The sequence below is a fragment of the Aphis gossypii genome, chromosome 1 (genome assembly GCF_020184175.1).
Source record: "Aphis gossypii isolate Hap1 chromosome 1, ASM2018417v2, whole genome shotgun sequence".
Lineage (NCBI taxonomy): Eukaryota > Metazoa > Arthropoda > Insecta > Hemiptera > Aphididae > Aphis > Aphis gossypii.
In genome coordinates this window covers 59,086,777-59,111,865 of record NC_065530.1, presented here as the reverse complement: position 1 = coordinate 59,111,865, position 25,089 = coordinate 59,086,777, and the positions used below count along the sequence as shown (strand labels likewise).

The 25,089-nt window shown below is 27.3% G+C and overlaps 1 protein-coding gene across 4 annotated transcripts in view; it reads left to right on the top strand.

The window, feature by feature from the left end:
- LOC114128526 (leucine-rich repeats and immunoglobulin-like domains protein 2) overlaps nt 1-25,089 on the top strand; it is a 109,783-nt gene that overhangs the window by 76,358 nt on the left and 8,336 nt on the right. For all 4 annotated transcript variants that reach the window (XM_050198573.1, XM_050198574.1, XM_050198575.1 and 1 more), the window contains 6 exons: nt 6,572-6,960; nt 10,298-10,520; nt 10,587-10,723; nt 11,621-11,773; nt 23,898-24,078; nt 24,154-24,293. In XM_050198573.1, coding sequence (XP_050054530.1) covers nt 6,594-6,960; nt 10,298-10,520; nt 10,587-10,723; nt 11,621-11,773; nt 23,898-24,078; nt 24,154-24,293 — 1,201 coding nt within the window. In that variant the 5' untranslated portion in view covers nt 6,572-6,593. The remainder of the gene's footprint in view (nt 1-6,571; nt 6,961-10,297; nt 10,521-10,586; nt 10,724-11,620; nt 11,774-23,897; nt 24,079-24,153; nt 24,294-25,089) is intronic.

Genomic DNA, 25,089 nt, shown 5'->3' with positions numbered 1-25,089 from the left:
TCTATAGTAAATTTTAAACATGTAAGACGTAGGTAGTTAATAAGTTATAAGACTTAAAATATTTAAATCTTTGATGAGTGGAATAGTAAACCAGTATTTTTAAGAATACTTGTGCTACAAATAATGTAATATTTCCTAAAACATTAATATTTTTCTTAATTGGTTGCTTTTAAAAGAATCTATCTATTAATAAATATTATACCCCATAAAGTATTTACATTAAAAAACGTATTAATTTATTATATAATATACATTTATACTTAACTAGCACAAACGAAAAGACAGCATAAAAAAACTTATTATTCAAATATAAATTTAAATATCATTGAAGTAAAAAAATTTATTTAAATAAACGTAATTTAACGATAGATTGTAGGTGTGCATGTCTACAATTTTTAATTATTATTTTATTATTACAATTAAGTATTCAGAAATATGAATTCTACAAAATATACTATAATATTATTTATTCTAGTGGTGTTTTGAAATAAAGATGGTTATTGTTCCCCTTTGGGCCACCTTGACGGCCATCCATTGAAAATTTACTACCTACCTGCGTGCAATACAAAAGGGTTTCTCAATACAGCTTGGCATAAAATATGAAATAAAATAGGGTTCTTTTCTTGTTTTACTTTACGATCAAGCTAAAGATAACCATTTCGCTGTAACAGAGTTCTAGCATGTATACAGCGTAGTATATAAAACACAATATGTATAATATCTTTTTATATTGTGACAGAGTTCTCCCATTGACTAACTGCACTAAAACTGAACTGCAGACTAAATTAATAAATCTAAATTGGTAAAAAGTAACTTTTGAGAATTACTACAATGGAATTTTTATTTTACATTTTATTACCATTATTTCCAAACTTTGAATTAAATTGCTATGACATAGCAATTTATCGTTTGAAAGTAAATGTAACCTCAGATCACGAGACCAGAATTTGTTTAGGCTGTTAACATTTCGTTAGTTATTTGAATAGGACAACAGCCAAAACATTATTTCAGTATTCTAAAAAAAGAAAATCATACATGCACGCTCATAGTAAAAAACTTAATATTAAAATAAATTATATGCGTTACATTACAAAGTTTAGATATTTTTCGGTGCCCTGGCTGTAAGTAAGCATAGTTACTATGGTTACCTACCATTTAAAATAAGGTAAACATTATTATTATAATTATTAGTACTTATTTCCAATCATTGCCAATTCTGTCAAGTTGTTATAAAGTAGAGTTATGATTTTTTAGGGTGTGGTAATCAGTTCTTGATATCGTAATAGGACGATAAAATGTTGCCACTTTTACTTTCCTATGTTATCCTATTGCCTATAACTATGACAATAAATCGTCTCCATCACTTTATTATTATAACTTAAATATTTTTATAACAGACATAGTAGTATAACAAATCAAGTGAACTTCACTATTAACAAAAAAATATTCGAAGTTCGACTGTGAAATTTTTATACAATATAGCTCAGTATCTCTAAAATTGTTATTTCTACTTCTCTAAGCTCATTTATTTACTAAGACGTAAATTGAAAGTTAAAATGGAATAATCGATAATAAAATTATAAAACCTATTTCACAGTGTTATATGATAAAAGATTATTTCGAACAATTACTACGAAAATATCAATACATACATGATACATTGAATAAATTATACATTTAAAATTTTTGATTAATGAATTTATATTTATTATTTATAGGCACTCAAAAACGTACAATTTATTATTGTAATGAATAATGATATTAAGATAGATAATCATATTGGCATAAAGAAAAATCTAAAACTTTATGATCAAAAAGTTACTTAATCTATTTTCTTTATGAATATTACAATAAGTCCAGTTAAGCACAAAAAAAATGATTAAAAATGGAATAAAATGTCACATTGTGGTGACTGGTGATACAGATATATTATAATAAGCCGGTGCCTAAATCAATACTCATTGAAACAATACATTATAACCTAAAGTTATTTTTATATTAAATATTAATAACGTAATTTAATGTTTCGCTGTGATCATGTAAATATTATACGTATATTTTTTCTATTTTTGACATTTAATACGTGTTGATTTTATAAATGATACGTCATATTAATAAAAATCAACCGAATATTTTACAGCAAAAACTTTTATTGTATAATATGCTACGTGATTTTGGGTGTTAAATTTTAACCTGGTTTTTTTTCTCATCGTGATTGGTTATATGATAACCATTGATGCACATAAACTTATATGTAGGTACCACCATGTACCTATGTTCTATATATTATATTACATATACTTTTTACAATTTTTGATATTACTACCAAGTTTAAAGTAAGAAAATCAATGGTTTGGCAGACGTCGCTCTATATATATTTACAATGCACGTACAAAACGTTTACGGTGAGCCAGACGTGCAAAGTATGCAAATTACAATTCAAACTCCTGACGAACACATAAATTGAAATAAAAGTTTTATTTAGTGATTCCTAATTTGTTAAAAATGGGTATAACGTAAAACACTCTAATAAATGTCTAATACAAATCGTAAAAATTATTATCTGTCTTATTCAATAAATATAAAATGTATAATATGTATTATATTTGTATCGACTTTACAAATATATTTTATTCCTCGTTAAATATTAATCATAACATGTTAATCTATCGTATGGTACTAACAAAATTTGACAGTTGAAATATATTTCTTTTAAAGTTATCCAACTCTTGTGATATATTTTTCTTATAAACTTATTCGTCATTCGATACTTAAAAAACTTTTCATACGAGATAGGTACATCATATATATATATATATATATATATATATATATATATATATATATATACATACATGTTTTGTCATAAATATTTTAATTTTTAATTAAATTAGATAATTAAAATCAAAAACTAGAATTATTTTTTAAGACTTTAAAACAAGTAATGTGGTTAATTATTTAATGAAAATAAACAAAAATACTATTATTACTGAATTAATTATTTGATCTAAACAAATGATTTTTATAATGAACGATAATTAAATATATTTCAGTTATGATAAAAATTAGTTTAATTATATGTCAAAGAGTCACATTTCTTGTAAAATTGTATTCAGTTGATTAAGAAGTTTACATGACATATTTACCTATATAAAAGTTACCTGCACACAGTGCACACAATAATTTTGTGAAAAAAAAACAATTTTAAAACTTTATTTTTTTCAAGCTAAAACGCAACAAGAATATAATGTGTTAAGTTTAAATTTCCAACACTCTAGTTACTATACAGTGTAATTCAGTATAAACCCCAAAGGAATGGGATAGCACACAAAGGTCAGAAAACCCAGTTGTACAATTTGAAATAATAAAAATAAAAGATAATATGCAATTGAATTTGAGAGCTCACAGCAAAAAAAAATCGCATCGTTCATATTATTAAACAATTTATACTTTTAGAAACATTAAATCACATTTTCTTAAATTAAGTCCATGAAACAAAATTGCAGTATTTGTACAAACAAAATAGAATATATTTCTAAATCATACAATATAACCTATAAAAGTACAATTAATCAATAAAAAAATATCTTCTTTGACATCCCTAAAAGCTTCTTCGTGTATTGTAAGATATTTAAATTTTACGTTGCACATGACGTGGTAGACGAGTTCCGTATTTATTGTCGTTTTTCAACTCTTTCGGGACCTATTGCTAAGAGAAGTGAATTATATTGTTATATATTTGATAGATATCAGAAGGAACAATATTTCTCATAAACTACAATTTTCACGATTTATTTTGAATATAAATTACATAATAATATGTTAAAAACATACCTATAAACGTGTTTAAAATAAAACCTGATAATAATATTTACAATAATATATTTTCATACAATATTTATCACTGTAACATTCCCCTGAACTTAAAATATACTAAATATGTGTATAGAATATAGCCCAAAAAGATTTGTTTATGAACTTAAAATGTAAATATTATTATAGTTATTAAACTCTAAATCGACTCAATATTTAAAAGCATTTGTAGCGAACCCTAAAATCGTCTGTAAACCTTTTTGCAAGTCATAAACAGACGGTAATAAATACAATAAATTACAAAAAGTTTCGATCAAAAGTTTAGAGTATTTCCTTTAAGCCATTAAAAAACTATATAAAATAGGTAGGTATACATCAAAACGTCATCTAACAAAAAAAAAAATCAAAGGCGTGTTTTATATGCAAATTAGAAAATTGTATAGGTTTTTTAGTAATATTCCCATGCTCATATAATTTAGGTAGATATGAGTACAATGATTATCAAGCACACAATAATATTATACTTTTAAATCTGATTTTCATGATAACTTTAATAACCATTTACTATACTTCTTGTGTTAAATGAGTGAGTCAAAAATTAGTTATTACTTATCAATTATCATCATTGTTATTTTTATCACTATTATTATTATTATTATTATTATTTTTATTATTATTATTATTTTTTTTTTTTTTTTTTTATTATTATTATTATTATTATTGTTGTTATTAGGTATTATTGTTATAATTATCTACCTACTCGCGAAGAAAGTTTAGTACATTGTAGTTATTGTTACGACCAACTTGATAAACAATTTAGCTACATAACTCTATGGATATCGATAGTCTTGCAGTTACAGAAACTTAGTAGAAACTTTTAAGACACGTTTTACGTAAATAAAACCTATAATACGTTTCAAATTACGAACCAAAACTCATAACTAACAATAGACATATTGATATAAACGTCTCGAGATGTTGTAACGAATATTTTAATAGTGTTCCTTGTTCAAGACAATTAGCACGTCACGACTACAGTTACCATATCATTGTGTACTCTATATGCGTTCTTAAGTTCAATAAAAAAACATTTTTCTCGTACCTTTTAGTCGGTTATAATATGGCACACACACGTCGTATTATCTGTAACACAATAATACTGTTCCGACACGTACTAACACGGATTAAAAACCCTACAGTAGGTCCCAAGTCTGAAGTCGTTACAGGTATTTTATACGTAGTTGTGTATTCATACTGCTGACTTGGAATTAAATATTGTTTGCTATTATTTATGAGTTATACAGGGTGGTTCCCTGATGACCATTCTTACCCCCATTTTTTTCATTTTGATAACAAATATATTCAAACCATGAATTTTGAGTTTTGAAATATATCTACTTAAATTATAATATTTAAAAACACTCAAATTTTTATTTTTATGCTATGTTAAGAATATCCCGTGGTGATAGTCGAAAACGGCTTATTCTTAAAAATAAATAAAAACATAGAATCTTCTCTTATTCGAATTGAAAATGAACAACGTACGACTCATACATATAGACGCAGACCAGTAGCTAAATCATTCCTATTATAATAACATTTTTTAGCTAATAAGTTTGTCTCAAATAATAAATCCAAAATAAAAAAAAAATTTTACATTATATTTTCCTAAAATTAATACATAGATGTTATTATTTATTCAATTATTGCAATTCTGTAGTAATAAGGGTAATATACATTTCCAGCTTAAGACATTTTAAGCATATTTAAGAATATCTCAATATATTATAATCGTACTAACAATATTTATACGGTGAAAATTATTGTTCAGATCAATGTCTTTGATAATGATTATATTAATAGGTGTTTACTTATTACAACTATAATAAATATTTTAACGATTCTTACAAATTAGAAAATTCTAATTAATTATTAAACTAATCACTTTAATTTTCCAATTCTCGTAAACTTTTTAAACCTATTATAATGGGTTATTATTATTAATACTTAACTTTTAATAATTTAGAAACTACTCATTCAAATTTCGATCTACCTATATAAATAAAAAGATTATCTTTTTAACAATTAACAATAAAACAAATGTGCTTCTCATTTAACATAAAATAAATAGTTTTTTATATCACCTCAAGACTCTTCTTAAATGGTTTGAAATGTACCTAAGTACCCATTTAAAAATATGATTTTCAATAAGTAAACTTAAAAATTACGAATGTTACAATTTGAATAAATATATTGATAAAAGAGAGAATGACGTGAGGATGGTGAATCACTCTGTAAATATTACATGGCTAATTAGTAAATAATATAGTTTTCAATAAAACGGTAATACGGTAAACAATCGTTATTTTTCAAAAATCCATCAATAATTGGTATAAGTGTTTCACGATTTATTTTAATGTAATTTAGTGTGTCGTCGTGAAAAATATGTTGAAAACCACTAACCATTTTATATACTCCCATATTAGTTATGTTAGAGGGGTGGTTAGGCGCCTATATCCAACTCAATTTCCTCTTCCGAGACTCGCTCATCTCGCAGCCATGTTAAATATTATAAATTTATCTGTAGTAAATATTTATTGTATCATAAATTTATTTCAATTTTATACTGTATAACCCTTTATTGTAAGCCGAACTCTTTTGGGGTGTTAAACATATTCTAAATAATAATTAAATATAAATAAATCATACCCATAAACTTTTATAAACCACAGTGACTTTACCCGATTTCCGGTTACAGGTATGGCGACCACCGGCTAGCGATGGTGCCCACGTCGGTATTGGTGTTCTGCGGCCTGCTGTTGGCCGTATCCGTGGACCCGGCATGGTCCGCCAGCGGCCCGGTCATTCAGCAATGTCCCACGCACGGCGAGATTGCACCGTGTGTGTGCACAGTGAAGAAGAACGGTGGTCTGGACATACTGTGCGAGTTCACCGACTTGCAGCACATATCCAAAACGATGGCCGTGCTCAAAGGAAAACCGTCACTGGTCATATTCTACCTGAAGCTCCGGCACAACAACCTGCCCAAGTTGCAGGGTTTCGTCTTCCTGGGCATGGACATCCGGCACCTTACCATACACAACAGCACATTGGCCGTAGTCGAAGAGTCGTCGCTGAGCTCTATCGGTAAGCTCGAATTGATTATATTTTATATCACCAATAGGTCGTCAAAAACGGCGGTGGAATGAACGGTGGTTAGAATATATAAATTGCGGGGTTAGATTACAATAATTTCACTGTAACATATATTAGCACTATAAATACAAGTAAAATAATAATATATCATTATACAGTACGGGTACTCCCCTCTACACATTCCGCAACAACCATGTGATATCTGAATTTCTGATAGGTACTAGCAATTTTATTTTCAACTGCTCTAAAATGTATCACCTCAACGTGCCAATACCTTTTTAAATATTATTAGAAATCTCCTTCAATGTTTCCATCGAACAAATTGATCCAAACCTCTATCGCATTATCTCTGTCGTCGTTTCATTGTCATACGTAGATCCTCTCTGTATACATGTTTAGTTTTATTTTTTGTAGATACATTATAAAATTTCACAATTTTTAATATCAAGTATTCATCTCAACAGCTCAACAGAAGCCAAACGCATAAATAATATACAGTTGGCGTGTATGATATAGCAATGCATGAATATACTTCCGGTTTTTCTGACAAAGTATTATATTATATTTTATTGAATGCGTACTTTAAATTATACGCCAGACGACTTACAACATTCACACGGTTTTTTTTTTTTTTTTTTTGTTAGTTTTTATAACTTATAACCTACCCAGCACTTGAAAAGCTTACTCCGCGAACCACGTGGAGATGTTATAATCAATACGCAATGTCAAGCACGAGTCATCATCAACACTCAAACGTAAAACACACATAACATAATACAATAATATAGTACGATATTATTATTGTGAGACGAATTAATTATTAACATGCAAATTTCGATATGCATAATAAACGAACCTATGTAATATATTTCATTAAATTGCATATACCAACGATATTATTATTATGATATGATAAAATTCGTATGGGTCTTGTACAGTTGATTTTACATTCTGTAGAACTGTTTCGGAAATAGTTTCGGAAAGTTGAACACCTATCAAATACAAAACACTGCTAAAATGTCGAAAACATTTATCGATTATAATACATCATCATTTCCGTTTTCAAATAACCTCACATATTCAACATATCAAAAACTTTAAATAACTCTTTTTCTTATTTTAGCCATCGTCCATAAATGTGCTCACCAATAATAATACTTTCAAAAGTAACAAATTAGAATTGATTGACAATATCTCAAAACATGTTTATTGCATCTACCTATAAAATATATTAAAATACAAAAAATTATTACTTTGACTTTTTTCCACTGATGATTTTTTTTCGTATAATTTTAAAATAAATATAAAATATGGAATTTTATATTCTGAGCGGTGTGACGAATATATTGCTTTTAAATTATGTGTGTAATTTATTATGTATGAGTTCATGATAATTTGTCCATAAAATGCTTCGATATTCAACTTTGATGGTGGTTTTGGTTGTAAATTCCCAGTATTTTTTCTTATAATCGGAATAAACAAACAAACAATTAAGGAAAAACGAAAATTTTTATGCTAAACCAGATTTCAACATATAGATTAATTTATTTTGTTAAAATTCAATAACGAATATTCACAGAAACTTGAAATTTTTACTAGGTGTTTATGTTATTATTTTCTATGTATAATATTTTTAATTTTTTTGAACTTTTATAGACAATTAAAATCTTAGTTAAAAATTTTAATAAAAAAAAATACTGAATGATTAAAATTGCTTGAAACTTACAAAATACAAGGATCATTTACAATTAAAACACCAACAATTTATGGTCACCGCATTTTTCATAAGCATTTAAATTTTTAATTTTGATAAAATTCGTGAAAATATCAAAAAAAAAGTTCATAATCTTTTTGTTTTTATACCTTAAATCATTGATTAAATATATTATAATATGTATAAAATATTATATATATATATATATTTTTTTTTTTTTTAATAGTAATATATTAATTTAATATATTATTATAAAATTAAATATATTAGTATATTTAATCAATGCTTAAGTTAAAAATGTTAATATAAAATTTCATATGTTTTTCAACCTTTGTAAAAAAAAAAATTGACCCGCAAAGCCAAATTGATATTTTATGAGTATTTGAAGTTCAAATTTTTACAACAATTCACTCATATAATAATTATTTTTCCAAATGATTTTTGTTATTTTGCTGTAAATTAAAAACGAATAACTTTAGAGAAGTACTTAAAATAATGATAAAAGCACTATTCGTGAAAACTTAAAATTTTTAAATATAATATTATATTATTATAAATTTTACTCTAGGCAATGACATTTTTAATTTATTTTTGATATTTTTTATTTTATTTATTATAATATCTATTTATTTTATGAATCTGTTTTTACTGGTTTACAGTATTTATAGAAAGATAAAATTAAATTTCTCTCCAAAAAATGGCTTTAATAATTATAAAAAAAATCAAAAGTCATACCATGAAGTATTAAATTTATACTTAATGATACTATAGGCTAACAGTTTAGGTTTCCACTCAAAATCGTTTTTCGCATACAATAATATTTTATTCTTGAATTTAAATTTAATACACCCACAATATAGTGATCCACTCGACACCTAATGTATAACATAGCGATATCCACTTGTCTATCTTTTTCATTTTGAATATTGTGACACTAATAGAAATATTAACTATTAATTAAGATAATTTATTTTAACATTTTATACAATTTATAATAAACATACATTATACTTCCATATATAGATACATTTTTAAAATAACTTTTCTGTAATTTAAATTTATCTACAAAGCATATTCCCAACGGAGATATATATTTTTATTATTAAATTGTCACTTCCTCAAAGGTTTATATTTTATACATTTAAAAACAACAATACTCGTTAATCATCTTTTGTCTTGATTTGCTGGACTTACAGACTTGACATTACAGTCTACAGATCAAGATCATTCCTTGAAAGTAAATATATAAACAAATACTATAAAAACCAACATTAAAAAAAAAGTAACAAGAAATATTTTTATCAACGAGTTGTTGTTTGCTGTTAATATAAATAAATTACAATATTATTAAGTTATATGTTTAAAAACAAACGTTATAATAAATACCATTAACTAATAAAATTAACGTTTAATTATAAAATGGTACCTATTTATTATTATTTCAATATAGCTGTATGGTAGTTTTCCAGTTTGTTTTTTAAATAATCATATTTGTAACTGTGTATTAAGTTTTAAGTTTAGTATCACGATAATTTCTAATATTTTTTTCTCGTGTTAACCTTACTAATATACATACATATATTTATATTTCTACGTTTATTTGTATTTTTATAGGAAAAGCGCTCACCCAATTAGATTTGTCTCAGAATTCGTTAAGCAGCGTACCGACTCCAGCGTTGAAAAGCCTAGATCGATTGCTGATATTTAATTTGAACCACAACAAAATCAGCGCTATCCACGCAAATGCTTTTGAGGGAATGAGCACGCTGGAGATATTGACATTGTACGAAAATAGGCTTACCAACATCGAGGCTAATGCTTTCGCCGGCACAGAAAAGTAATTTCATAAAAGTTTTTTATTCATAGTATTTCATTGAGTTATATAATTTCAATCGGTCCATAGAAAACTGAAACGATTGAACATTGGTGGTAACGAATTGAGCCGAGTACCGACTGGAGCTCTACAAACAATGGACAACTTAAAGAAATTAGAAATTCAAGAAAATAAGATTACGTCGATCAGCGAAGGCGATTTCATAGGTAATTATTATTACTGTTAAAAATTCAGTATTTTTGACTCCGAAATTATTAATAACAGTTGAGTACAAAATATTATATAATACATAATTACTTTTGTTCATAATTTAATATGAAATAATTTTAGTATCCACAAATTCCTCATTAATTATTATAATTTACTGTTAACTTTTAAGCGAAACACGGCCTTTATTGAGTTATCAAGTAGATGAAAATGTTAAATAGATTAAATATTAATAGCTAAGAAAATAATTTATTTCATAATACATACGACACATATTAAACTACATTTGTTTAATTTTAAAGCATTCGTCGTAGGAAATCCGTCTCTTTTAAGTTTCATTTTTTCATTAAAAATAATTTCAATGCTATTTTTTTCAAGACTCAAGAGGTATTAAATTTATACTGATATAAAGGACTTTTGTTAATTTTTTTAAAGTACGTATACTATATTTTGTTTAATAAGTATTGCATTTTTATTTTTATCCACGACTCGTTTTTAACTTTACCCTAAAATATTATTAAAATGGTTCAGAGATAGTATAATTTAAAAAAATATGTACACATTATAAATTTAAAAAAAAAACGACAAATAATAATTAAAATGTAATATAATATCTCAAGTCTAAAATAAAAATGTTTTTCGATAAATTATAAATTATAATAGTAATAATAATGTTCATTATTAAAAATTAGAACTTGGGATTTTTAATAAATAATTATCATAAATAAATGTTACAACTGTAATGGCGTTGGCTGTTTTTACTCTTTTCAGGTCCACCGAGTATACTTTTCACTCAAATTCGTAACTGTGATTATTATATCTAACAAATGTTGTTTGAAAAAAATAAGCTATCGTTATATTAGTATAAATTAATTCTACATATTTTATTATTTAAGGTTTACAAACATTGGATATGCTGATCCTAGCACACAATTATATCAAACACATTCCTGCCAAAGTATTTCGACATTTGCCTCTGCTAAACTCGTTGGAGTTAGACGGGAATCAAATATCTAGTATTGATGAAGAGGCTTTTTTCGGTTTGGAAGGTAAGAATATAACTTTAAAAAATATAATAATACGTAAATTATTTTATAAAGTAAAAAAAGATAAAAATTACAGTCAACTTTTTTATATTATAGAGTATAGGTAATTATATCCGTTTTAAAAGATTATACTATATATTATATAATATATTTTCGGGAACTATGCTCTATGCATCCCTCGAGTTATAAGATGATTGAATTTTCATCACACAGCTCTCAACCCTAAAACATATAAAATGCTCAAGTATAAAAATATTTAAGTATTTTTTATTCTAAGCACAACAAAAGACAAAATGTTTACCGTACTTGCAAAAAGCTTAAACATAGTAATATAATAGTGAAGTATTTCCGCAATAAAATGCGACGCCTTATCAACATGATTGGCTCAATACGTATTTTTTCGATAAATTTAATATAATATAAAGTATTATAAACAATTATTAATACTACACCTATAATCGTAAGGAGAGTTATATTTTTTGTCATCCATCGAAATGATTATCGTTGATATTATATGTATAAATATTAAAATATATTGATCCGCCACACTACACCACTGGGAATATTTAAATTACACATTACATTATGGTTACACTTTAACACGATATATATGCGTATAATATAAATTCAAATGCACCTTTTAATACATTGCGATACCGAATAAATCAGACCGGGATTAAGGTCCATTGAATTAATGTTCTTTTGTTACTACGTTTATATAATCTTTCGGTGGAAGATTTCGAATTTATGCGAAAGGAAATCATATTATATTATTGGTGAATACGTGTTTTATAATATATAAATGAATAAAGTAAAATATAATGTGTAAAACGGTGAAAATAATATGATTGTGGAATATTAAACAATAACATAAAATGACCGTACCGCGAAAACAAAATATATATAAACAAAAAATTTTTCCTCATTTGTTATCAAACTAAGCGGTCGTAAATTTTACCATGAAAAAGAGAAATTCGGATTAACAACTATACTAAGCAATTAATTATTTTTACAGTATATAGAAACATTTGTTTTTATACCTGAAAAATTCCCATAAGAACAGTTTCAAAACTTGAACAAAAAGGATAATTTGATCAAAGATAAGAAAAACGCACAGCTTAGGACAATTTTTAAATAGAAAATCACTTAACAATATTATATTGTATGATATTATGTATGATTAAGATATTAAATAAACATTCTGATTTTAAGCCTTAAGTCATACATTTTCTTCAAACATTATGATTAATATATTACAAAATATATAAACATACACAGAGTTCAGTTGACGGAGCTGTCGAGAAAGTGGCACGTATCTGAAGCTCAAATGCGATTTAAAAATTGTAATTCATCCCAAAATATCGAGGGACTTCATACCAACACAAAAACATTTCACAGTCATTTCACTGCTGACAGATTTATCATATATATACAATAAATTAACATTTTTTAAACATTTACATTAAACATTAACATTTACGACCTTTATGTATATTTAATTAAAACAAACCATCCAGTTATCACAAGTTATTTTCTTATAAAGTTCATATAAAAAAGGATTGATTTCCTTATCACTAATTTTTACCAACACTAAAAAATATCCCCATGGTGGGGATAATCACTCGTCAATTCATCTTTCAACACAACATTAACGTCAAGAATTTTTCATATGGATAATATTGAGTTTTTCAAATAAGAATTTTTTAGGACTTTTATCTTTAGGTGCCTATTTAATAAGTTTTAATAAAAAACTAACTCGTTAAAATGTTGACTTTGATACATCGAAATCGTTAAAAAAAAATGATCTACTAAACAATAATCAATAAAAAAGAAAAGTTCTCATTTGAAAAACAGAAAATTATTTCACCGTAGAACACTCCACAAGTAGTAAGATCAATTTAAGACTATAAATTATTGTCTTTAAGCACATTTAAAAATTCTAGAATTTGAATAAATTTGTTACTAAAGAAAAAAGGGGATCAGCATACTTGGTGAAATATATATATAACCTATATAAAGATATGTAGATATTATGCATGTATTCGAATATTATAATATCTATCAATTTCACGCCATTATACTATATAAATGTAGGTATAATTAATATAATACTCATTACTCGCTAAAATGCTGCAAACGAAAGCTGATGAATCAAGAATTTTTTTTTACACAATATAATCGAGATCTCAACGCCGTTTTTAAAACGTACGGTTACAAATACCTATATCTATCAGATCTATAATACATATTGTAAATGTGTGTGTGTGTGTGTGGTGTGTGTGTGTGTGTGTGTGGTGTGTGTGTGTGTGTGTGTGTGTGTGTGTGTGTGGAGAAATATTTGAAAGAGGGGTATGTGGGGAGGAAAATAACACTCGAGCCGCAAACGGGGACTTGTATATAGAAAAGAAAGGGCAGGAAAAAAACGTATAAAAAAAAAGCTCGTTAAAAATAAATTACGAACTCCGCAAAAACGGATTTACAACGAGCACCGTATTCTCTGTACGGACGTGTCAAAAGCATGAGGGGGGAGGAGAGCTTGTCCGTTTTCGTTCGCTTTTCATTTGCAGCGAGCTCGAACGGTCCGCGAGGGCGAGAAGCGGAGAACCGAGAGTGAGAGATATGTACGCGCAGAGGTACGAGGTGACGAAGGGGTCGGTTGGTGAGATGAGGAGACGGTTGTAGACAAAACGAAAGGTACCGAGTATTATAATATAGTTGACGACTATGATATGCGCTCGTTTTTCGTGATACGCTTTTGCCGGTATGAAAATGAAATATGATGTCGCGTTCTCGGTATTTCTCTTCCGACGAAAAATTCGAAACAATTCGTCAACCGTGATGGGCACAATCCGTCGCATAAGACTCCACGACGATCGTAAGCCGCAGTTGTTGTCACCGAATTTCCACGCAGCACTCTACAGTGATGGTGCTTCGATTCTATCAAAACGTTTATCGTTATGAATCATATTTTACAATAGGTACCCGTATATTATATCATATAAATATACGAATTATTCAGCAGTATTTTTTTTTTATATCAAACTCTTAAAATGTACACTTTTTAAATGTAATTAAAACGTCGTTTATTTTTCATTCATAAAATTTTCGGAGTAAGAATAAAACTAGATCAATACTACTTACTCAGCCGATTCGATAAAAACTATTAACATTGAAAAATTTGAATAATGTGCTCAATCGCCATGCTTAAAATGTTGCTCCGGTAATAAAAACCATACTCGATTACCGAGATACATAAGAGTACATGGCTGCTATGTCTGAATCGTATAGATTCATCGATGCTAACCGATAATAGTAGGATTATGTATCAATTTCATAAAACTTAACTATCCGAAATTTAACGGAATCCTAATTTAGTAATCTAACACTATATAATATTATCATATATTATACTAGCGTATAGTGTTATATTTAGGGCCCGGAAGTTCATGCATTTGCATGTTTTTACTGAATGGACTAAAAAATTGCTAGATCAGCTACAAATTTGAATTATACTTAAACAAATCCAAATACAAAATTTTATTTTGCATATAATTGCATATTTTGAGGTTTTTTTATTTATTCGCATATTTTACAACTTTTTTGATATTAACTGCATATTAGAGTCAAATGTTATGTAATTCACAAAATAAATTACTTCTGAATGTCCTATTGATAAAAAAATAAAACAATACCAAATTATTTATAGTTGTATTGGCAGCGCGGCGCACGGCGGCGGCCCGATAACGGGTATTCCACAATATATTTTCAATTAAATATATTTATTTTTAGAAAAGTGCTGATATTTTCTGTTATTGGGATTATTACAATAACACGATTATAGAATGCAGTCAGTTCGTTATTTCTCGTTGGTATTGTTTGACGTCTTCCGTAGTTCCGTGAGTGAATATCGAGTGTCCGCCTTTTTAGATTAACTTGTATTAAAATGCCGAAAGTAAAAACATCAGTTACCGTTAGAGGTAAAAATTACGTTACTGAATTCGGTGAACATATTTTCGCGTTCGACGGGAGTGTATTATTTTGTAAGATATGCGAAGTCAAGGTAAAGTGCGAAAAACGTTTCAGTGTCACTCAGCACTTAAGTACTGAGAAACATATAAGAGCCTCTAATCGTCAAAATAAAAATGCCACACAACAGCTAATTACTACTCCAACACGAAAATCTGACTTTTTTAAGGATTTATGTGAAGCATTCTTAAAATCAAATATTCCATTAGAAAAATTAGGAAATCCTCATCTACGTTTATTCCTTGAAAAGTACATAAATAAAGATATACCATCTGTATCTACACTGAGAAAAACATATGTCAATGATTGCTACGAAGATACGATGAATGAAATAAGAAATCAAATACTTAATAAAAAAATCTGGGTGTCTATAGATGAGACAACAGATACAGAAGGACGTTATGTGGCGAATGTGATAATTGGAACCTTACTAACCGACGGACCAGGTAAAATTTTTTTAATTGCTTCGGAAGTATTAGAAAAAGCCAACCACACGACAATAAGTAAATTATTTGATAGAGCCCTTTTTTCTTTGTGGCCAAATGGAATTAACCATGACGATGTTATTTTATTTGTGACCGATGCAGCACCATACATGGTGAAAGCTGCAAAATCTATTCAAGCATTCTATTCTAAAATGGTACATATAACCTGCCTCGCCCATGGTTTACATCGTGTATGCGAGAAAATTCGTGCAGAATTTCCAAAAGTTGACGAACTTATTTTGAATATGAAAAAAGTGTTCTTAAAGGCGCCATCTCGTGTTGAATTGTTCCGAAGAGAAGCCCCAGAAACACCATTGCCTCCTTCTCCTATCATTACGCGTTGGGGAACCTGGTTAAAAGCCGCAATGTACTATTGTGAGAATTTTAAAGCAATTAAAAAAGTCGTACATTTATTAGATGCTGATGATGCGCTAGCCATTGGAAAAGTTAAAAAAATTATGTCAGAAACAGATTTAGAATCTAATTTAAGTATTTAAAAATGTATATTAATTAATAATATTTTTAATTACCTGTCAAAGAAATTTGAATAAAAATCGTAGTAGTATAATTATGTTTTTTTCCTTCTATTTATAAATTTAAAAAAATAAGGGCATATTTAAGCGCATATATCACGATTTTTAAGCGCATAAGTGCATGCATATTTCGGTAGTTTTTAGTGCATAAACTTCCGGGCCCTAGTTATATTATTATATTGATATACTCGACTCACACAATCACTGCCCTGTACAAATGCTGTGTGCCCACCGATCGATAAAAGTGTAATTATATATCGCTCCAGCCTACGAACGGCGCAGGCAGGTACCTCCTATATGATATTATTATAACAGTGCGTTAGCTATGGTTACCGCGCGTGTAATATAAGAGTCGCAATAAAACGATGTATTATGTCACTTTACGACCAGCTATTATCAGTTTGCGCACGTGTAGGTACATTAATGCGTATACCTATGTAGGTATCAACGCGTGTGTGTGTGTTTTAGTTCATGTTGACTTAACGACGGGCCATAAACTTTTCCCGGAGGGATGCATTTGTCCTCGGAACCCGATTCCCATTTGAAACTCGAAAACTACTTACCCACGTCGACTTTAACACCAGATATCACCAGCAATTATCTCCAAAAAGACGTTTTTCTGAACCATCGATGTAATAATTCGTGTTGGTCGTGCTTTCGAATGGCAATTCAAACTTTTTTTCTAAAAATATTTCTAAAAACAATATCCCAAACGAAAACATATCTCTCGAAAGTTGTACGAATTCGACATTATTATTAAGTACTAAAACACGTCTACACTAAAGATATCACCATTATAACATTTTCCGAATGGATTTATTTTAAATAATATCAACTAAACAATATTCTTAGAAAGTCATCATAATTATACTTCTATTCGTCTAGAGCAAGTCGTTGTTTTTTCGTCTACTCTTTTTAGGGTATTATTTTTTTTTAACGATTTGCATTTTAAAAATTCAAATCTTTAGCTTGATTTATCATCTATTTTGAAATTACTATAGTTAATCTATAACTGAATCTTAAATCAAATTACAATATAATTTTAAAATTCAATAGAAGACTCTTTTTCCGTTATAAAATCACTGCGGCGATTGACGAATCATTGTATCGCTCAACGATTTCAAGGATTTGTTTTAAATATACAAACGAGAACGAATAATTTAGTAATACATGACTTGTATCATAATACTCTGCACACCGGACAAATTAAACGTTCCCAATTTATATAATATAGCCATATAATTATACGTGTATGGATTTTTTTTTTTTTGCTTTTTTAACTATACTTTGCATATTCATACGGTTTTATCCTCCCACATTAAATCACAATGAATTACATAGAACGTAGTACCCCTATACCCTTCGGCTTGGTCGCAGTCGACTTAGACACACCGAGTACATAATAATATTATAATATGATGAAGCGGCGAACACGCATCAATGGCGCGACGCGCGTGTATCACCCGTCTAATAAATAAGACCGCTCGATTTCAGGATGAATATTTAATCAAAGGCCAACGCGAGCTATTGCAGTTCCCGTCTCGACTCGAATTAGGTAAAGCGTAAATAGTAATTTATATTTATAAAGCCCGCGTGTGCAACTAAATCAAAAATCGTAGAAAGTGCGCGCGCGTTACTGTGCACTATTCGTTTCCCTTCCGACCAGAATTCACCACCTCGAGCAATAATTCACACTTGTTGTTTGGGCCACGGCCCGCGGTATCGCGATGGTATCTCGAATTTATATTCGTCGGACGCAGCAAACTATCGAATCCCAAGATGTATTGGATAGCCTCCAAGCCTTGTGCGGGGGAGTGAATGATTTATGAACATTACGCCCGAATCACGTCTGGTGGTCGTAGGCCCCCCCCCCCCCCCCCCCCGACTGATATAGCGAACAGACATACTATTCCATTGACGGCAAGCGAATCTCAGCCGTACACCGACTCGGCAGGGTGCGATCCGAGCAAATGCTGACGACGATTCTCAGTGTTAATAGTTACGTTCGTGTTAATATACATATATGCAGTTTATGTAAATTGTATAATACTATATTATAGGTACGTCTTTATAAAAAAAGATAAAGAATACAAATGGTATAACAAATGAGAATAATAAATATTTATACTTACATTATAACTAACTGATAAGCTAATAGTGAAGATAAAAATATATATGTGATGTATGTAAACGTAATAAACTAATAACACTAATTACTATTAACACTGGGTTAACGTCCGCGGCTATAGCTCTCGTGTAATAACGGGTAGGTAATCATATATTTAGATAGTATGTTCATAATTCAAATAATCGAATTTCATTATCAATAATAAATTACATTCTTATAATAATAAAAAAAACTATTATTTTATTTTTTTAATTATTCATTTTTTTGAATACACTAAGTAAACTGTAATATTAGTGACCTTAGTATACCTACACTTCTAAAACCAAACCAGTTTTATTGTAAATTCTTATTCGTTATGCTTTTTTAAAAAATTCGGTATATCTAATTCAAAACTCAAATTATTTGTTTCTAAATTATTAAACTGTATTATTTACTATTTTACTTAAGATAATATAGTGTTTAAAAATTGTTTTAATTAATTTTGAGTATATACCTAGTTATGTAATATTGTATATAGCATTTATTATACTCGAACAATTGATAAAAATTGTAGTTAATATTAATATGTATTAGCTATTATAATCTTCCACGCCAACTTTTTGAGATTTATGATCATTAGTATACGAAGTTAAATAGCTGATCTAGCTTAAAATATTATAGATCGAATTTTAATTTATACATCAAAATTATCCAAAAAGTTATTAAATTAACAATTATTGTTAATTTAATAACTTTTTGTAAATTATTTACAAGAAAATAAGGTGATTCTAATTTTAAAAAAAAGTTGTCATCCCCACTGAACAGTAGGCACCCTTTAAATAGTTAAATGGTCCTCTGATTAACTCAAAGTATTTGATATTACAATATTTTATTACATAAGAATATATATAGTTAAAAATACCAAAAACCAGAATTCAATTAAACTAATTATTTATTAAAAAAAAATGCTTAGTAAATCGTTTTATGCATAGAATTTTAAATTACCTACCTGATTTTTTAGATTTTCAACTTTTTTAACAGAAATCATATCAAAATAAAATGAAACAAAATAGTGATTATATTTTATTTACCTAAACTCTCGAAAGACTGTTTCCGAGGGTTTGCTGTGATTCATAAACATATTGTACAACTTAGACATTTACGATTTATTGAACAATATTATTAAAACATTTGAACATTATACTATTACTTATTACTTATTATTTATTATACTAGTATTTATGCTTGCTATCTACGTCGAGTAAACGAAAGAAATCACAGTAGGTACCTATAGTTTAACGTTTAACGATTTCGTGTATAATGCACGTGTGTTAAAAATACAACTTAATTAATGTAGAACAATTAATAAACGAGAGAATTGATATCAAAATAGTATGTAAATATATTATGATATTGCTTAACAACTTTTAAAGAATATTATGATATACCGAACATAATTTACAACAACAGTAATAGGAGCGAAAAAATAACAATAATTAACAATTATTGTTTGTGCAGCTGGTAGTCGTATCTTCATCACAGACCCATAATGAACATGATTGTTTCGCATAAATTGTTTAAGCTTTATTTTATAATGTTTTATTCTGAATATTTGCACAGACTTGTTTGATTAGTGGTGTACCTATAATGTATTATCATGCATGCTGTATTCCTATCGATATGGGCTTACTGAGAAAAGTCCGCTATCAATAATGCAGATTTTTACTCATCTTCGTTGAAACGACATGAATTTAATTATATTTTAATAACAATCAATGTTGTAATTAATTAGATATTTTAGTTGTATTTTATATTAATCAAAACCTTAACTAACTATATTGACCACACGTTATTTAAAAAAAAAATTTCATATGTAATTACAATTATTATAGTTTTAGAAAATCTTTTATAGTGACTGTAGATTGGCAAAGTTAACGATAAAACATGTCAATATTATCAGATAAACATAAACCTATACGTTTTTGAAGTGTACTCTCTTTAAGAATAGTTTTAAAGTTTCCCAATTTTAAGTAACGTTTTCATTGGTCTTTATAAACAAAGAATAACATTTACCTAAGAAAGTAAGAAAACCATTTTAAGATTGAAAAAAATCATGATGGTAAAATAAATAGAAAGAACATTTATTTCTATTCTCTGTATTGTTAAAGATATTAAATTAAAAATACAACAAATGTGATTTTTCACGTAACTCAAACGAACAGATAAACAACTTGATTCATTAAATTTTCCTTCTAACAATAAATTTATTCAAATTCTGATATTTTGAATTTTTAAGTATACTTAAGAAACATAATCTTAAACCATTGAATGAGTATCGTGTACAAACTTATTATTTTCAAATTTGAATTTTTGTTGGAAATAATTAAGTAAATGGTTTTTCAAACATTTGTAAATAAATAAATCGAAATTCGGCGAGTAGCATACTTCGAGTACTTAAGAGTCTTAGAATATAATGATCCATAGAAATAATTTTACATAAATCTAAAATTTAATATTTAATCTTGTAGTTACTTGTATCGTAAATTATTTACAAATTATAAAATTCTAAATAATTGAAAAAATTTCCTACAAATTTCAAATCTTAAAAACTACCATATCAACATAGACTATTAAAGCACCATCCTTAGTAATTTAAGTTTAATAGCACAGACGACCTACATTGATCGATATTAGATGGCAGGTATTAGGTTGGTATATTATATAATACAATAGCTATTTCCCCAATTAACATCATAATATTATTATTATTATTATTATTATTCGAAGCACTTAGTTATAAGATTGATTTAAAACCCTGAAGTGAATGTAGATTACATTCTACATAAGAATAACAATAACGCTTTTTTTTTTAGCTATTAGTAATAACTATTATAGAACAACAATTATACAATAAAAGTACTTATGCAATCGCCTATAAAATAATTTATAGGCGTAACAAAACAAAAATAGAGTAATTAAATAGCATCACATACAAATACAGATAAGGTACATTAATAAATATGTATATAGTATCAAATATTATAAGATAGAAATAATAGACAGATAATATACAGGTAGTTAACAATGTATATAGCGTGATTACCAATTATTACACTTTAAAATAATATAATTTTTACACGTTGTTAAAATAAAAGCAAAGCGCGTTATTCAGTTATTATTACGCTAAATGTTTTTGTAATTTTTTATATAAGCTATGCATATTATAATAAGCTGTGCATACATTTTTAACAAACAATTATTTAAATTTATCTCAAATATTTACCAAACACCATTTATTTTATTTAAATTTTCAAATCGCGATTATGTATTCAAAATAACACTGAATAAGGTTAATAAAAAAAAATTAATAATGATAATCGTATTATTTTATTATTAACACTATTCACAAAATTGCTACTTCAAAATAAATATTTTAAATCGCTTTTTCTTTAAATTTTTATATAAAAGTTATAATCGTAAAAGGTAAAATTATTATAATTTTACATACCTAGGTACTTATATAATATGGAAAATTCATCAAAAAAATCAACAGAATTCCTTATATTTAATCAATTTGAAATTCATTAGAATTCACTACAAATATTTAAATTTAAACATTACTAAGTAATTAATATTATACGGGAAGAGTTCCATTATTGGCATTATTGCAGGTATACAAATATCCATTGACCATAGCTTTTCCATTCAAATCTCTTGATTTTAATTTCATGAGTGGTCTGAGGATGATATTGGTTTTATAATAACGTATCCTTTTTCCCCGGAGAATATCTTTTAGGGTGATAAAAGGTTTACAAAGATATCGATGTTATGTCAATTACAAATGGACACAAATTGCACTTAAGTATTGAACCTTGAACTATTCTATAAAGCAAGAAAATCTGATAGCAGAAACTTCACAATATTATGTACTTTTCAAGTGAAAAAATATTTTAAATTTATTCCGTTTTTTGCCAACTGTTTCTTGAACACATATAATCATTTACAATATTTAGATTATTTTTACACTCCTACGAGTTTGGGTTATTACAATTTTAATGAATAGGTATTTATTTTTTTAATTTTAATACATAAAATAAATTATCGTTACAACTATAAAATAAATTGAACCGAAATTTGTGAGCCTTTGTTACTGACGGTTTTTGGTATTACAAAGTTGACCGTTCAATTTATTTCTAGATTCCTGAAACTGAACAATGAACCAATGATATAGACGATTTTATGGCACTACTCCAAACACTGTAGAGGCCGATTTCCACTGTGTAATAGTTTTTTGTGTGATGTTTTGTGAAATACATGTTTTAAAATGCTTATCAAGCTAAACAATTGATATGTTTATAGATTTTTTTTAAGTTCATGTTCTTATACAACTCAATGGCAAACCAAATGTAACCGATTCTCCTTTAAAACCTGATTCAGATAATCATCTACGAGTACATAATTAAATATAAAACATATATGAAGTTAGTTCATATATTTTTTTCATCAACTTACGTATAATAAATTATTTTCCAACAGAAATATTTAATGTGCATTTTAAAAATATAAAATCTTTTCCAAAATATTAAAATTGTATAATAAATTATATTAAAAAGTAATAAAAATAGTAAGTACTTCAATTTAAACAAAAATACCATGAAGCATGAAGAATGATAATTTTGTTTATTTCACTGAAATAATACAACAAACCATAATAAAACATTAAAAAATGATAATAATAAACAAAATTAATATAATTGCGTATGCTATACACAAGCTTTGAGCACAGCATACCCAGAAGTCTAATTATATTAAATGCATTATACAGTTTATGAACAATTATAATCATGGGATTATTTTTTAAAAATTACTAATCTACATGAAAAAAAAATATAACCCCCTTTAATTATTATAAAAAAAATGTTCAATGCTTAAATAATACTTCGCTGTAAAAAAATGTATGTATATTCTTTTTTTAGAAAATCTTCAATATTTGAGATTGGGTGACAACAACTTGCATACAATACCAAGCGAATCGCTCCGTCGTTTGCACAGACTTCGACACTTGGACCTTAAAGCAAACAACATATCACATATTGCCGAAGATGCTTTCACAGGTTTTGGAGATTCGATCACGTTTTTGAATTTACAAAAAAACGAGTAAGTCGTATCAAATCCAATACATTTTATTTCGCTTGATTGGTCGAAAAATGATGCTGATTATTTTTTGTTAAGCATTAAAACGTTACCAATGATGGCGTTCGAGAATTTGAATTCTTTGGAAATATTGAACCTGCAAAACAACAAACTGACGCGAGTTCCGGAAGAAGCGCTCGAGGCAATCGTAGACACTGCAACTGTTATTGATATTATGGGTAAGTCGACGGATATACAACCAACCCTCAACCCTCACCCACCTTCTTCCCATCTGAAAAAAAACCCACGCAAGTATGAAACAAATAATAATAAATACAAATTGTAAATACACTGACAAATGAATAGGTTTTGTTTTCAAAAATCATTTAAAAGTTTTTTTTGTCTACGCAAACGTCACGTTTTTAGACACGGATTTCAATTATTATAAAATATGAATGTCAATGATGAACTACACCACTTTTCTCACCTTCTGTCAATTGAAAACATAGTTTGAAAGAAAAATATATTTATTTTTATGAAAAACTTTGATACATAAATACACTTTTTGTAAGAGAAATAATATTATAAAATATTAACACATTTTCGCTATGTATCCATAATATGCAATATTGCATTCAATGAATTGTTCATATCTAATTAAAAATTAAAACTAAATGATTGAATTGTTTTACTGTTGGTACTTAATAATATTTAATAAATATTATTTTTTTGAGTTAATTGGATTATTCGACTTTTCGGAAATTTCGTTGTTAATAAGGTAATTTTAAAAAAATATTAACTTTTTATCAGTTTATTAACATCGTTTGATCACTTTATAATTTAAGTACAAAACTACTAATTTATTAAATAAAATCTATATACAATTATAAGCACCTACCTATGAAACACCTGCTTCGTACCGCCACAGAATTATCCGATTTTTCAAAAAACGATCTCAATAATATAAGTAATGTTTTATATTATGTAATACGTAGGTAGGTACCTATATTATATTATTTACCCCGAAAAATATAA